The sequence below is a fragment of the Brachionichthys hirsutus genome, chromosome 20 (assembly GCF_040956055.1).
Source record: "Brachionichthys hirsutus isolate HB-005 chromosome 20, CSIRO-AGI_Bhir_v1, whole genome shotgun sequence".
NCBI classification, from domain to species: domain Eukaryota; kingdom Metazoa; phylum Chordata; class Actinopteri; order Lophiiformes; family Brachionichthyidae; genus Brachionichthys; species Brachionichthys hirsutus.
Window position 1 is genome coordinate 745,632 of NC_090916.1, and position 16,155 is coordinate 761,786.

The window sequence follows — 16,155 nt, forward strand, 5'->3', positions numbered from 1 at the left end:
CACCCAAAGTCAGCTGGGAAAGGAACCCACGCAGAATCAGAGGTTGCAGGAGTTGTGAATGAATGAATGAATGAATGAATGAACCAACTTGCTGTTGAAGCCACCCTGTAACTTTGCACACAGTCAATAACTCTAACTCTGACGTGGCCTAAACATGACCTCCCCTTGATGACCTCCGCTGTCCTGTCAGAACCGAGCCGAGAAACAATCCAATAAAACGGCGTGTTTCGGGACACACATATCAATGCCCAGCGAGAAGCACCGGCCGTGTCCGGCGAGTAAAGATGGCCTCTGCACCCTCTGGCTGTGATTGAAGGCCCTGAAGGCCCCTTGGCCTGCGGCTGGGCCCCATGCCCGGATGGCCTCGTTTGTCAAAGGAGTGGAACTCACTATTTCTGGGATCAGTTTCTAGTCATGTTCCTCGTAGGAGGAGGAACAACAATACAAAAACAATCGTTTACCTTGCATATACCATGTAAACATCTGAGAGGTGGGGAGAGAGAGAAAGAGAGAGAGAGAGAAAGAGAGAGCACAGTTGCCAAGATCAAGTTCATTACATTGTTCAGAGGCACATAAACACTGAGGCAGACCGTTAAAGACTCACCAAGCTGCTGTCAGACACATTAAATCTACGCCAGATTTGCTCCACTCTTCACTGCCGGGCTTTGCTTCATCAGCCCATCCCTTCCTTCTAGCTTCATTGTTTCTTCCCCCCCAAATATAATATATATATTTTTTTACATATGATTAGTGCTTCCATCAGTCCATCCGTGAACGTGACACTCTACATCCTCCACATGGCAAAGCTGATTCATCAGGATTCATTATTTACAGGACGGCATATTTGTGTTTGAACTTGCAAGTCAGAAATCGACCTTATCTGAGAGCAAACAGATCAAATCGCCGGCATCACTCAGAGATCATTTAGCAAGTCAGACATAACTGTGTACATCCACACCCCGACACGTCTGCTACGAAGTTCTAAAGGACCCAGGAGGACAACGGGACCCAGAAAGCAAACAGATCCTTTGAGACATTGAAATGGAGAAGTGGCATCTGGAGCTCACTGCTGGATTCCGTCGTGTTTACGTGTCGCTCTGTCCTCAGGGACAGAGGGCAGAGACAAGATGGCTGAAGGTAAATATTGACTTTCCTGAACACTTTGGGAAAACCAACATGCAATTAAAAAAACCATCAAGCTCCATCATGAAAGTCGGCCTCATGCAGTTTAGCACATCCAAATATATAGCTTGAAAAAACATCACTTTTCCCATACACAAATATTTGATAGTTTTGGGTCATTACCAGAGAATATTAGACCTACTTTCTGTCAACATTTGATTGATTGATTGATTTATGACTGACCTTTCTGGAAGTCCCGCCCCCTGCCTCCACCTTGCGACCTGACAAAGTTTAACCCTCTTTCCACGACCGCTATTGTCGTCTATGCCTGGTGTTACGGTAATAATGCACCGCCGTTACCGGGAACCGGCGCCGGTGCTCCGGTCAAAGACACTGACTTTGACCAGTAGGTGGTGCTGGTGCTACGGCTCTAATGATGGCCTGGGCGCGCCCTCACCCGGGCTATCTATTGTTCTTGCATGGTCCTGAGTTCTAAAGGGCATGTGACATGAATAAAATAATGCAACGGTTCACGTGGATGTACTGAACCGTTTCGGTTCTGCATGTTCGGTTCGGTCCACTTGCGTAGTGTTTCCGTTACATTCTATGCATTAAACGTATTACTAGCGCGATCTAAGTGCTCCGTGCGGAACTAATTAAACTTGTCGGTTTAGTTAATGTCACGAGGTGGAGGCAGGGGGTGGGACGTCCGGAAAGGTCAAAGTCATAAATCAATCAAAATTTGACAGAAAGTAGGTCTGTTCTCTATTACCAACCCAAAAACTGCTCAATTAAACCATCCAATCAATCCTGCGTCGTTCGTGAAATTGACCTTAATTAGCAAAGACTACTGAAATGATTGCAGCGAAACTGGAAACGTAAAGAGGCAAGTAGGATTGTTCTACCTCGGGGTTACTCCGAGTGTCATGCATTTATGCCCTAATCTTTTTTGTGAATTCCTGCTAACAATCAAACTAACCAACACACAAATGTACACAGACAACTAAGAATATGACCACATAAGAACAACATGGTATAAATACTTCAGGTTCTGGTTCATCCCTCTGGACACGTACCTCAAGAAGAGAATGTCTCATTTATTTCAATGCGGCCGTCGTGGGCACATTTAAAAAGACATCTAATTAACTCAACTTGCCACTTTAAGCACTAATTTAGGTTCAGGGCTTGTGGCTTGGATGACTTCACTGTCTAACTCAAATCTTTACAAAGCAATAAAAACACGTACAGTTGCTACGTCGACATATACGGTGCATGTACATGCGCCACGAGGTCGTTTAAGACGAGCTTCTCTGCCGGCTGGAGGTCTGAAAGTTGGGACTGATTCAGTACCAACGGTTATGTGACAGTGCAGACCGCTGGTCGCTAGCGCTGTAAAAGCAGGCCGCCTGTTGGAGAGGGATTAGAGGAAAATGTTGCAAAGGGATTTTATTGTGTGTGGAGGATAAAACAACTAACCGCGGCTTAAAGAAGCCTCCGCTGCGTCCAGAGAGCAGCCAGGCTATCAGACAGCCCAGGGCAGTCACTTTGTGTTGCTCAACAAGCTCAGCAGTCAATTTAGCCAGAAGTCAAAGAGCGGTCTGAGACGTGGTGGATTTGATGAGCGCGTTTCGGTATTTTTAAAGCTTAATACCACGCTTGAAATGAAACTGCTGACTTTAGCGCCACCATATTTTGGATTTGCAGGATTACCATAAAACCAGTGCACATGTCCCTTTACCAATTAAGTGAGAAAATTAGCCATTGCTTTTCCCCCAAATTGCTCCAATTCCACACGTGCATAGTGCAAATAACTTTTCATTTCTTTTTACAAAGCCAAATCCATTGGTTTATTAAAAACAACACTGGATATAAAAACTTGTTTCACCTCTCCCTATCGGCCCAGGCAGCTGCCGGTCTTGCCCTTCCGGCGTTCAGACTGTCTGCTGTTCACATACAGAAAGTTAATGACCCCCCCCCCCCCCCCCCCAAAAAAAAAAACCTGTTTTGACTTCATCTTGGTGAATGTGGGTTTATTGTCCTCCCAGTAATTATCATATAGAGGAGGTTTGGGTGAGGTCATCTAACCAACGGTCATTACAATCCTGCAGACGGCTCCCTACATGATGCATGAGGCGGTTCTTCCCTGGGATTGGCATTTATTCAGGGGATGAAAGTCCAGTATTTGTGCTGCTCTTTTTCTTTTCTAGTAGGAATGAACACTTCAAACACAAGCCAACATTCACACATGATCATCCCATATAAAATGGGATCCCAGCTCTGCAGACACTGGATGGATGAAAGAAAGAAAGAAAGAAACCTTTAATTGTCATATGCAAATCACTGTACTCACACACACACACACACACACGAGATGTCATCTACACCAGCGGTCCCTCTTGACAGGTCTCGTTCATGTGATAGGTGACCGGCCGTTACCCCAAAAATTAAGCCCACAAGCTATCCGAAATGAGTAAAAAACAAACATCTTTATAATCAAGGCCATATAACTGTGACCGTTGTAGACACGGAGGGTTTATATGTGGAATAGCAGGAACCAACAGACTTAGCATGCCTGGGCACAGCCAAAAGTTTGCAGTGTTTGATTTTGTTTGTATTTAACTGCTAAAATTGTATTTAACTGCTCAGGGAAACATGATCCTTTACAAATATGTCACTGAAACTGATAAATAAGCCGATTTTGATCCATTCTTTGATGGGGAACATGTACAGTATATTAACACATATTAAGTTTTAATACCAAGCAACACAGCTTATCCTGCGTCCATGCGATGCATTCATCAGCTGTGGTAAAAATGAAACCAAAGATGTTTGTAGATGTTTGAGATCAATGCTATTTTTGACTTGCTCCTTTTTCATTTCCATGGAGGGAAACTGTTTTTTGGGGGTTGGAACTTCCTTGCACAGCCTTCCCACCCTTGGTTCTCAGGGTTCCTTCCCAGCCCAACACCTAAAATAAAATTTAAACCGACAAAAACAACAGACCTGAGCAAGGAGAAAAGCCCACAAAAAAAATATATCCTTGGATCCACACAGATCCCAGGATATTTAGGGCAGACCACCGGGGCTGATAAGCACTGGTTTTCACAATACCAGACCTTTTCAGGCATACATTTATATACCCGAACTTGGGTTCATTGGTAGTACATTAGTAATTTAAACTAAACATTCAGCAGGTGAAGTTTTTGGGTCAGAGCATTTATGGGAATGACGAAGTACAGTCCTACATTAAAAAGACTCCTGGTTGCCAGAAGATGTCAGGTGAGCTTTCTCTAGACGGTTTTCAAGTTTGACCTCATAATAAACTACGGTAGAATAAACTTGTCACGGACCAAGGCAGGTAAGAACTCAAATGCACGACAGTAGATGGGGAATCCAAAAACAGAGTTTGATTGTTCGTTACTGGGGTCACAAACCGGGTAATCCGAATAGACAGGCAGACAGATTCCAAGGGGCAGGCAAAGAGACAGAATCTCTTAACTTGCAGCTAATGTAAGTGTCCTAGCTTTGTTAGCCATGCAGCTAATGTAAGTGTCCTAGCTTTGTTAGCCATGCAGCTAATGTAAGTGTCCTGGCTTTGTTAGCCATGCAGCTAATGTAAGTGTCCTAGCTTTGTTAGCCATGCAGCTAATGTAAGTGTCCTGGCTTTGTTAGCCATGCAGCTAATGTAAGTGTCCTAGCTTTGTTAGCCATGCAGCTAATGTAAGTGTCCTGGCTTTGTTAGCCATGCAGCTAATGTAAGTGTCCTAGCTTTGTTAGCCATGCAGCTAATGTAAGTGTCCTAGCTTTGTTAGCCATGCAGCTAATGTAAGTGTCCTAGCTTTGTTAGCCATGCAGCTAATGTAAGTGTCCTAGCTTTGTTAGCCATGCAGCTAATGTAAGTGTCCTAGCTTTGTTAGCCATGCAGCTAATGTAAGTGTCCTGGCTTTGTTAGCCATGCAGCTAATGTAAGTGTCCTAGCTTTGTTAGCCATGCAGCTAATGTAAGTGTCCTAGCTTTGTTAGCCATGCAGCTAATGTAAGTGTCCTGGCTTTGTTAGCCATGCAGCTAATGTAAGTGTCCTGGCTTTGTTAGCCATGCAGCTAATGTAAGTGTCCTGGCTTTGTTAGCCATGCAGCTAATGTAAGTGTCCTGGCTTTGTTAGCCATGCAGCTAATGTAAGTGTCCTGTTTTCATTAGATGACTCAGCTCGCTGTGTTCACTCTCTCTCAAACATGCTTGACAAACCCATTTGACATTGAATTTGCAGCTCATTGAGAGCTGATCAGGGGCGCTCTGAACACAAATCAAATTCCATGACAAGTACTTCCCTACTTGACCATTTTTACAAGGAAAACTCAAGGTATCTGACAACTAATAGCACTCTGCGTTCTGTTTGGTGCAGACGGGAAGACTAGTGTAGAGAAAGGTTTACGGTAGAGTACATAGAGTAGCAGTGGTTTGTTGGTGGCTGCTTTGGCTTTTGGCATTGAGATCAATTCAGGCTATCCTTGATACATCAAAGAACACCACGGACCACAAAAACCGGGGCCACACGTCAGCATCGATGCACAAATAGGATGGACCTAATAAAAACAATTCTTGCCCTCTATTACTGCCGCTTAAAAGAAACTCTTCTAATGTTCGCCTATGTTTGGACTGCGATCAGTTTTAACTCGGCATTTTAATGGTACTTCTAATTTCACCTTCACAAAATCACACCAAAAAAACAAAATCCAGTTCTAAAACCTTTTCAATAACTTTCGTTGTAATGAGTACAGCGGCGCCCTGAGTCAGGAAGGGAACGGTTTGGGACGGTGAACGTTTTGAAGCCATGTGAAAGGAACGCACAAAGAATCTGAAATCAGTGCCATCAAATCTGACCTCTCAGTACCGGGTCAGAATGACTTCACTTCAAAATGTTACTCAGTAATGGGATAATTACGTATACAGAATGTCGAAAATAGACGAGGGCCCCGGGGCCTCTGGCGTCTGTCGGGGCAGTCAGAGTTGCTCTCTTTGTTTCCGTCTTTGTGTCCCATAATAATTTTGGACTCTGCATAATTTGTTAAACACTGCTGCTCCTTCCAGAAGACCATAAACATGACGGCATCGGTGGCCTTTAAGAGATTGGGTTTGGCCTCCAACACCTTTCCTTGCCACTAGCGCCACCTGCCTCCGCAGTCAGTCGCTCAATCAACAGGCCTGCACATTGCATGCTGTGCTGCTAAAACATCATGGAGGAGCAGGTGAAGCAATGTGAGAAGAGCATCGGCTTGATTTCTGCATTAGTCAAAACTGACGAGCTCCCACTGAGCTTCAGCATTAAATCCTAAGATCTGGAGGCTTCAGTGAGGAAGCCATAGAAGAAGATGATTGTATGTGAAACCTACAACATTAAGAACTCCAAAAGCTCTCAGAGAGCTCAGACCTCCTCCAAGCAGCTCGCTCCCCTCCTAACTGGATCTACACCGTCCACATGCTGATCTGGATCAGCACCAAAAGGTTCTAGGTTGTTCTCGGTATCTTTATACACCAACCATGAAAAGTTAAAGTGAATCAGAGTTGATGTGTATTTTTAACTGATTCTTGAATCCATAAATGGGGGTTTAATGCTAAATAAAGTTTTTCCTGACTCCATTCTGGATCTGATGCGGAGAAAATTCAGTGGTGAGATAGAGACCCCCACCCTACATGACTGTGTTAAATTCCATAAACATCTAATAATAATCAACCGAAATATCGAGGAACAAATTTTGACGCTCCATTGACAATGTTAACAAAGATTTCAAAGTGATCCAGAATCTCTTCTGGATCATCACCAGAATTGAATCATTTGTTCCTGGTAACATTCCCAACATGTCCTTACATCAAGATCTGGCGATTACACAATACCCCCCCGCGGCGTCCGTAATATTCACTACAACATGGACTTGCTTTATTTCCCAGATCCCAAACAGAACTAATGGCAGGAGGTTGGCTTCCTCGGTTTTGTCACACATTTAGTCAGAAATGGAATATCTTTCTCCTTTTCAAACATTCACAATGATCATATCATAATATGTTGGGTGTGTGTGTGTGGCTGCTAAACACATTTTTCAGCTCGCTTCAGCACTTCTAACTTGGTTTTCATCATAATGACTTTATTCAGCGTAAATGAGCCGGCACAGGCAGGACGTTCTGATGCTCCTTTACAGAGAAGTAGCTTCATTATAAACATTAGAATCATCCACCAGGATCTTGTAGTTTTTACTTGTAAATGCGTATTGCATGGTTGGATTGTTTTGATATTTCATTGCATGCCCGTTCAGAGCATCACACCAAATGCATTTATCGACATTAGATCAGCCGTATGTTTTAGATTTGGCAGAGCTGGGTGCCGTTTGGTGCTGGAAGAGATGCTTCTTTGATGTGTGTGAGAGAGTTTGGAAGCCAAGGAGGGGTTGGCGTCGTTCTGAATGTAGCGCTGATGCTATCAACGGCCTAATGGCTGCATGCTGCACCAGACCCGCGTCATTTAGCAAACAGGGAATCATTTTGGACATTTTTCACTGAATTGTGTGTCTGCAGTCAGTTTGCCGAGACGTTTGTTGCCTGATCCTCCAAGTAGCGTAGCAAGATGACTTTTATACTCTTAGCTTTGAAGTTAAAACAAATCTGCGTCTAGAATACTTTCACGAGTACATCAAGTACTTTGTCTTCTCACCTGACTGACTGAAGGTTAAAGGAAAAGTTTTAAGCGTTGCATTGTCGTTACGGTTCACTGAACCCTGTTTGTGAAATATTTGTAAGAATCCTTTGCCGCCTTTTGATAGTTTTGGGTCTCGAAAGTGAGGAGATGAACATGTGCCATTGTCTGCGATCATTAAAGATCCTCAGCAGCTGGGAGGGACAGATTTCAGCACCACCCCTGTAAAAGCTGCTAATTATGAGCTGGTCAGTCAGTCACTCAGCTTTGATTCAGATCATTGACTTTAAAGTAACCCATCGCCTAAACAAGCACGCAATAATTCAGCGTCTGGCTTTCGCAAGGCCAGCCTTTCCAAAACTCCGTAATGACTTGGACAATATTTTACCACGATGAGAAGAAGAGAAACAGAAATCCACAGCTTTTTGTTGCTATTCTGACTTGCAGCTCGCCTCAGGATGGCGAGTCGTCCAACCATGATCTTTGTCTCCGGCAGCCTGTAATTGCAGCTAACAATCAGCCCGGAGGTCCAGCTTCAGTCCTTCCATTCATAAATCTGGAAGTGCCTCTTAGTGGCAGATTTGGTTTATTAAAACGTTGAATCTAAGCCACCGTCACTTCCCAGCTCGAACACTATCTTTAGTTTGTCTCTGCAGGCAGACCACGTCAAGCTGTACTTATACTCTCCTTTCTCTCAGGCACCCTGGCATCCTCTAATCTCTGGGACCAAATGGGGAAAAATACACATAATAAAATAGACGTGGTACACAACAAGCACATTTATTATTACTGCATTATTATTCACGAAACTCAGTCAGGCTCAACTACTCAGTCTAAAAATCGGACAATTTACTGTCATAATTTATTCATATTATTGTATTGGACAGGCACTGAATGATCAAAGGGAGTTTCTGTGTTGCAGTTTTAACTCATCGAGTGCCAGCCAGTTTCAGATCCGCTATATCCTGGGGGCCCCTGTTTTTGCGCATTTTTCTCGATTTTCCAAGCCCTGCAGAATATTCTTGAACTGACCACATGAAAGATTAAAGTATTTTCTTTCATCAGGAGTGTGTTCCTTCCATCTTTCTTTCCAGAGTTATTGCCCATTGAAGCGAGGCGGATTTCAATATCAGCGTTGGCAGTGAATGTTTGGGTTTCAAAAAACGTCTTTAGACGTGAACAGCACTGAAAGAGTTAATATTTCATTAGTATTATTATTATTGGAATACATCAAGATGCTCATAGATGATGATTTATTATTGATCGATCAGCTCTTATAATCACTTCCTACAGCAGTCATCTGCAGTGACCTTTTATGGAAAGCTGCCACGCCCCCTAAATATGATTTAGACTTTTAAAAAGTTGCTTCATTGGTCCACAAAGTGCAGCAGCAAGTTAAGCCGTTTGGACCAACGCAGTGGTTACAGCAGACCCTCCGATAACCCCCCCCTCAGGCTGAAACACTGGCCACGCTGCCCCCACCCCCCCATGCAGAACGTGCACTACGGACTAGCCGTTCCCACACACAGAACGAGCAGAGCCAGAAGCAGGAAGCAGCGTGTGAGTCTAAGTGGCGCTTTACGTTAAACCTCACCGTCGAACACAAAGACTCTGAATGAACTAAACAGCAGCGACGCCTCGCTGACACCAGAACCGCCCTGCAGTGCTGCCCCCCCCCCCCAACCACCACTACTCTGTCATTTAATCCAACAAGTTTACCAAGGATGCCGACAGCTCAGAACTCATCATGGCCACCGACACTTTCAATGATACAGAAGCCCCCCCCCCCTAAAATATGTGTTTATTCTCAGTCTCTCTCTGTAGTTTTCCATCCATCCAGCTACATCATCTTCTGTGTCTCGTTGCATCACGGTGTAGTACTGCATCACGGTGTAGTACTGCATCAGGGTGTACTGCATCACGGTGTAGTACTGCATCACGGTGTGGTAGTGCATCACGGTGTGGTACTGCATCACGGTGTAGTACTGCATCACGGTGTGGTACTGCATCAGTGTGTACTGCATCACGGTGTGGTACTGAATGAGTGTGTACTGCATCACGGTGTAGTACTGCATCACGGTGTGGTACTGCATCAGTGTGTACTGCATCACGGTGTAGTACTGCATCACGGTGTGGTACTGAATGAGTGTGTACTGCATCACGGTGTAGTACTGCATCACGGTGTGGTACTGCATCAGTGTGTACTGCATCACGGTGTAGTACTGCATCAGTGTGTACTGCATCAGTGTGTACTGCATCACGGTGTGGTACTGAATGAGTGTGTACTGCATCACGGTGTAGTACTGCATCACGGTGTGGTACTGCATCAGTGTGTACTGCATCACGGTGTGGTACTGCATCAGTGTGTACTGCATCACGGTGTAGTACTGCATCACGGTGTGGTACTGAATGAGTGTGTACTGCATCACGGTGTGGTACTGCATCAGTGTGTACTGCATCACGGTGTAGTACTGCATCACGGTGTGGTACTGCATGAGTGTGTACTGCATCACAGTGTGGTACTGCATCACATTATATCAGTGTATTGAAAAGTAATACATTCTGATATAGGTCTAGCACAGGACAAAGTTTCTGTCAGTCGACATTAAATATCCATGTAATACACATGTACGTGGAAAAGGCCTTGCTGGAGATGTGTAAAACCCCCAACCAGGCGGAGCAACGACTCGCTGCTGCCTCCTGGTGTCCGAAAGCTGCACTGCGGCTCCTGCAGCAAACTAAACACCTGAGAAACATAACGGACCACAAACCTGAAAACATCACGAGCAGCTTCACCGCAGGACATTTAAATCTGAGCACAGATCAACCTGATTGTGAGTTGGGTTCCTTTCAACTCAAAATATTACAGATGACAATTTTCGTGGATCCAGTTAATAATCATCAGATAGCAGCCTGGTGCGTGTAGCGTCATCAGGACCACGCCTTCCCACAGGACGGAAATATTAGTGGTCAAAAACAAAACACTCTGTCACATGCCACACCTCATTTTGACAAAGTTCGAAAATGTGTTTGTGCTTACAAAAATTCAAAGCAGGATGAAACCAGTTCTGAGTCCTCGCCCGAACGGTCCAATCACCTTGAAGCGCGTGCTACAAGGATCGGCGAGACAAACAGAGAAACTAACTGATGGAATCATCTCCGTAAGGATCCCGAGCTGCTGCTGCACAGAGACAAACGGAACTCAATGAAGATGCCCGCTACCCTGAGGACATGGCACCCGTTATTAAACATGACATCACAGCAGGGAGGGTCTTCCATGTGAGGTAGTTCCTCGGTAAAGCAGGAGCCTCCTCAGTATAAATACATCAAGCCCGGTGCCCTGAGAGGCAGCAGCCGCCACTCAGACAGGCAGACTCCACGGCTCAGGATATAACAGCACAGCAGCAGGACCGCAGCCTCCCGGCCCCCCCACCGTTTCCCCGGAGCATAAGCCTTCCTGGTAAGGTGGCAATTCTCTGACTCCCAGCTGCAGCCTGCTGGTGCACTGAGCCGTGTGTTCGAGATAGTTTTAAGATTGGTTGTTTGATTGTCTGGAAACATTTGATTTTAGATTTCACAGGCTAAACTTTTACTTTGTGGGACCAACGAGACTCTTAAATGCTGCTGCATGGCGGTCAGGAGACGAGGACGACCTTTCTCATCGACAGGCTTTGTCTTCGCAGGATTGCATCACAAGATGGACCTGATGGTGACGAGCGTCCTCTTCATCCTCCTCGCGTCGGCTGAGGTAACGGGTGGCAGCTACTACCGTGCACCGAAGGGCAAGTCTTCCTATTCCGTCAAAAGTCAACGTGAGTCACACCTTTCTCAATATCGTGAACCCGAACAGGCGGCCGGGAACATGACAAAGGAGACTTACTGAACGATTCCCTGATGCAGCCCGCTGGCTCATGCAGACGTGCTCCTCCATAAACTGTCATCAAGTCTCGGTGGCCTGCAGCAGGCTGTGGCTGAACTGCTGTGAATGTGTGCAGCTGTTTGTAAGTCCGTGCTGAGGTGCAGCTGCAAAAAGGCATTCACGTGCTGCACAAACAAACAAAAAGAAATCCTTGAGCCAAGCGCAGCGGTCGTGCGGTAGCTGCCAGGATGATGTGTAGCCCAAGAACACAATTCAAGTTCAGAGGAAGTTATTTCTCCCGTTTCGGTTCAGAGGAGGTTATGGTGTGGTTTGACATAAAAAAAATAAAAAAAATAGAGAACAGAGACGACAATTAGAGCTCACATTTGACAAATCTCCAAAGCAGCGCAGGCACGCCCAAACAGAGTGCATTGTGGTATTAAAATCGCACCGCACAAGTTCAGATTGCACAGAAAAGCTCTCACTATACCAAAGAGTAAATCAGACAATCAATCGCAAATACACAGGAAGTCACCCTGTAGCTGAGAAAGTTTCCTTCCAAAAGACGAAAGCCAGAACAACGAGGACAAGACGACCGACTTTCACACAAGCATGTAGAATTACAACGTCCTCTGAGCACAAAGCTTTATTCATGCAAAGCTCTGGTGCTGTTCTAATGCACGCCCTGCATTTAGTGATCTTTATCTCTTTATCATGAGATTCACATCAATTCATCTCAACTCTAGGGGTATAGTGCATACCTGAAGGTCCATCCTTAACAGTCCTCTTTAATCAAATTAAACCAAATCCAAATTCCAGTTATTATCTTCATGTAAAAGGTTTTATGACATTTCAACAGTAAGGAAGTAAAATGTAAATTTCCACTTCATCCAGATCAAACTGGGACGGTTTGTCCTTTGGGCCTTTCACAGAGCGTCAGACATAAAGGGCATAAATCCAGAGCCAATCAAGAATTGAACAGCTTCTTCCTTGACACGCATCCAAACAGTCTGCTGATAACTTTGGATATAAATATAATGCTGCTAACATTTAACAAACAAACACACAAACAAAGTTAACAGAGTTAAAACTTGGTGGCTATAATTAGAGACACAGTCCTTATTTGTTTTTGACAGAATGCCTGAAATATCAAGTTGTGTTTTTATTTCTCGAACCGTCAACCTGACAAACAATTTAAGAGAGAGGATAATTGTGACCAGCTGGGGTTGACAAAGTTCACTATACTCAGACTGCCGTCCTCTGTATAACCAAAGCAAACACACAAAGCAAAGGGACACCATCAATAAAGAGAACCAAAAGAAACAATGCCTCCCTTCTTTTTCTCATGCAGGTTTATATCTATGTTCGTTGTAGTGATAAACGCAGATAGCAGAAACCAGCCCTCAGTGACGTAACAAGTTAACTCTTTCAGTGCCATTAACGTCTAAAGACGTTTCTTATAACCCAAACATTCACTGCCAACCCTGACATTGACATCCGCCTCTCTTCAACAGCCAATAATTCCAGAACAGAAGATGGTAGGAACACACTCCTTCTCTTCCTGATGAAAGAAGAGACTTTAATCTTTCATGTGGTCGGCCCAGCGTTTGCATAGTCATTGTAAAGAATATTCTGAGCTGAGCTGAGCTGAAAATGGCTGGCACTCAAAGAGTTAATGTTCTACTCAGTGTAGCATGTTTAGATGTACTTGCCCACAAACGTCATTCTGTGCTGCAGCTAATGCATTAACATCATGTTGACACCGAACAGACCACTAATTAAACGTTTACAGCCAAAAGCAATGCAAGAAATGAAAGGGTGCAATGAAGTGCAGGCGGGGGCTGTTGGACTGGGTAGTAGGGTAGTAGGGACATCTCCCCAGACCAGTGGTGACAAGTAGCCTGGGGGAAAGCCCACATCCCACCCTGCAATCATAGGGAGTTGTCCTTTAAAGTACCACTGTGGTCGTATGGCGCCTACCGAACCTTGGGTTATTCAGGGTACCTTTGAATGAGGCTATTTTTTTTATACAATCCCGTTTGTAATTTCATTTGGGAGAAGGAAGGATAGTCGTGTCTGTATCATTTGTCCAACAGTTCCCCATATCCAAGTGAATCTGATCTGGGAGAGAGATACCCATGGAATTATGATGTGCAGCATATTGTCTGAATGATAATAATATCACCTGTATCTGTTTTCCCTAGCCATCAAAAGTCAGGAGGGTTATCCCGGCCCTCCAGGTCCTCAAGGTGAGCCTGGATCAACGGGTCCACCTGGACCCCCTGGGGAGAATGGTATAGGTTATAGCGGACCCCAAGGACCACAAGGACCTCCAGGACCACCTGGCTACTCTCAATCAGGCAAGCCTGGTTCCCCAGGTGGCCCTGGAAAACCAGGTATCGCTGGACTCCCGGGTGATAGAGGTGCACCTGGTGCAACAGGATCAATGGGTCCCAGAGGTGAATCCGGTTCACGTGGATCACCTGGACCCGCTGGAATTTCTTCTGTTGGAAGACCTGGGCCAGCTGGTATGCCCGGGGCAATGGGACAAAGAGGAGAGCCTGGTTTGAAGGGGCATCCTGGTATTCCTGGTCTTCCTGGCATGAAAGGAGACAGAGGTATTGGAGTTCATGGGTCTCAAGGGCCATCAGGCCCAGTTGGACCAATGGGCCCATCTGGTATGCCAGGCAAACCTGGAGTAGGTAAACCTGGTTCTCCTGGTTATCCTGGAGAACCTGGCAAGGCCGGCATGCCAGGAAAAGTTGGCAGTCCTGGACCAATGGGTATGACAGGGTCAAAAGGTCAGACAGGGGCTCCAGGCATAGGAGCGACAGGGAAGCCTGGCCAAAATGGTAGCCCAGGTATGCCTGGAAGTATGGGTTCCGCAGGTCCACAGGGTTCTGCTGGTCGGCCAGGTTCCCCTGGCATGCCAGGTGTTGGCAAATCCGGTCAGCCTGGAAACCCAGGTGGCAGAGGATCTCCTGGTACTACAGGAACCACTGGTCAGAAAGGAGAGCCAGGCCCAACTGGATTTACAGGACATACTGGTGCCCCTGGTGTTGTTGGCCCAACTGGTCCACAGGGTGCAAGAGGATCCCGGGGTGAGGCTGGATCACAAGGACCCAAAGGTGTCATTGGCATGGTAGGTGCACCAGGGCCAAGAGGAGTAAAAGGTGATCAGGGTGATCAAGGTTTCACTGGAAAACCAGGTACCCCCGGGGGTTCAGGCCCTCATGGAATTCCAGGTCAAACTGGTTCACAGGGTCAAAAGGGTGCACAAGGTCATTCTGGTGCCCCAGGACCTTCAGGTGCAAATGGTGGTCCAGGACCAAAAGGCCACACAGGAGCAACAGGGTCACCAGGCAAAGCTGGAGAGAATGGAAGACCAGGACCTATGGGACCAAGTGGTCTCCGAGGCCCAGAAGGTCCCCAAGGTAGTAAGGGCCATCCAGGTCCCGCAGGTTCACGTGGGGAACCTGGCCCTGCAGGCTACCAAGCAAAAGGAATTTCTGGTCCGCAAGGTCCACCTGGAATTCCAGGTGCCAGAGGACAAGATGGTCTCCCGGGTCCTTCCGGGCCTCCAGGTCCACCTGGTCAACCTGGAGAGATGATTTACCCTGATGAGAAGGGCATGCCAATCAAATCCCATGAGGTTGTGATGTCGCATGAGATGATGAAGGCCCCCATGTCTGCTTTCAGTGCTGTGCTGACTATGGCATACCCTCCAGCTGCAACCCCCATTCAGTTCGACCGGGTTCTGTACAATGGTGAGCACCATTATGATGCCGGAAGTGGTGTGTTCAACTGCCAAGTCCCAGGTCTCTACTACTTCACCTACCACATGCATGTGAACGGTGCCAATGCACTGGTAGCCCTCTATAAAAATGACGATCCAGTGCTCTTCAGCTACGATGAGTACAATAAGGGCTTCCTGGATCAGGTGTCCGGTAGCACTGTCCTTCTGCTGCATCCCGGTGACAGGGTCTATGTCCAGGTCCCCGACGAGGACAGTAATGGTATATTTGCAGCAGATAATGTTCATTGCTCCTTCTCTGGGTTTTTGATTGCCTCTACGTGATTCAGAATTAAAAATATAAACCTGAACACCTTATAAAACATCAAACGACACAGAGAAATGGATAACCTTTTTTTTTTTTTATTCATTGAGATGTAATAAATAAAAAAAATATGCAATGATTACAGCATTAACCATTTTGTAGAAATCTTAACTTCTAAAAGTCTTCAATGGGCCTCCAAACGATTTGACCGACAGGCATCAATCCAGTTTAAAGTTCAAAAATATATGATTCAAAGGTTTAAACATGACATGACATCGAATGAAACTGTAACTGGTGCCTGTAACATTAACAGCATGTTATAATTGCTTTTGTACTCAATGTCTCTTGTATTTCTTGTAGTATACATTAAAAAAGAGACACTAAAGTGTTGCATTACGTGTGATTGAAGCACTGATCAGAACAAAACACAA

At 45.5% G+C, this 16,155-nt stretch overlaps 2 protein-coding genes across 2 annotated transcripts in view; one reads left to right on the forward strand and one right to left on the reverse strand.

Moving 5' to 3' along the window:
- Positions 1-16,155, reverse strand: part of nt5dc1 (5'-nucleotidase domain containing 1) — a 39,470-nt gene that overhangs the window by 18,727 nt on the left and 4,588 nt on the right. The window lies entirely within an intron of this gene.
- On the forward strand, positions 11,505-15,744 carry col10a1b (collagen, type X, alpha 1b). The gene is made up of 2 exons (XM_068753648.1): positions 11,505-11,619; positions 13,871-15,744. The coding sequence occupies exons 1-2, from the start codon at positions 11,505-11,507 to the stop codon at positions 15,742-15,744; spliced, it is 1,989 nt and encodes a 662-aa protein (XP_068609749.1).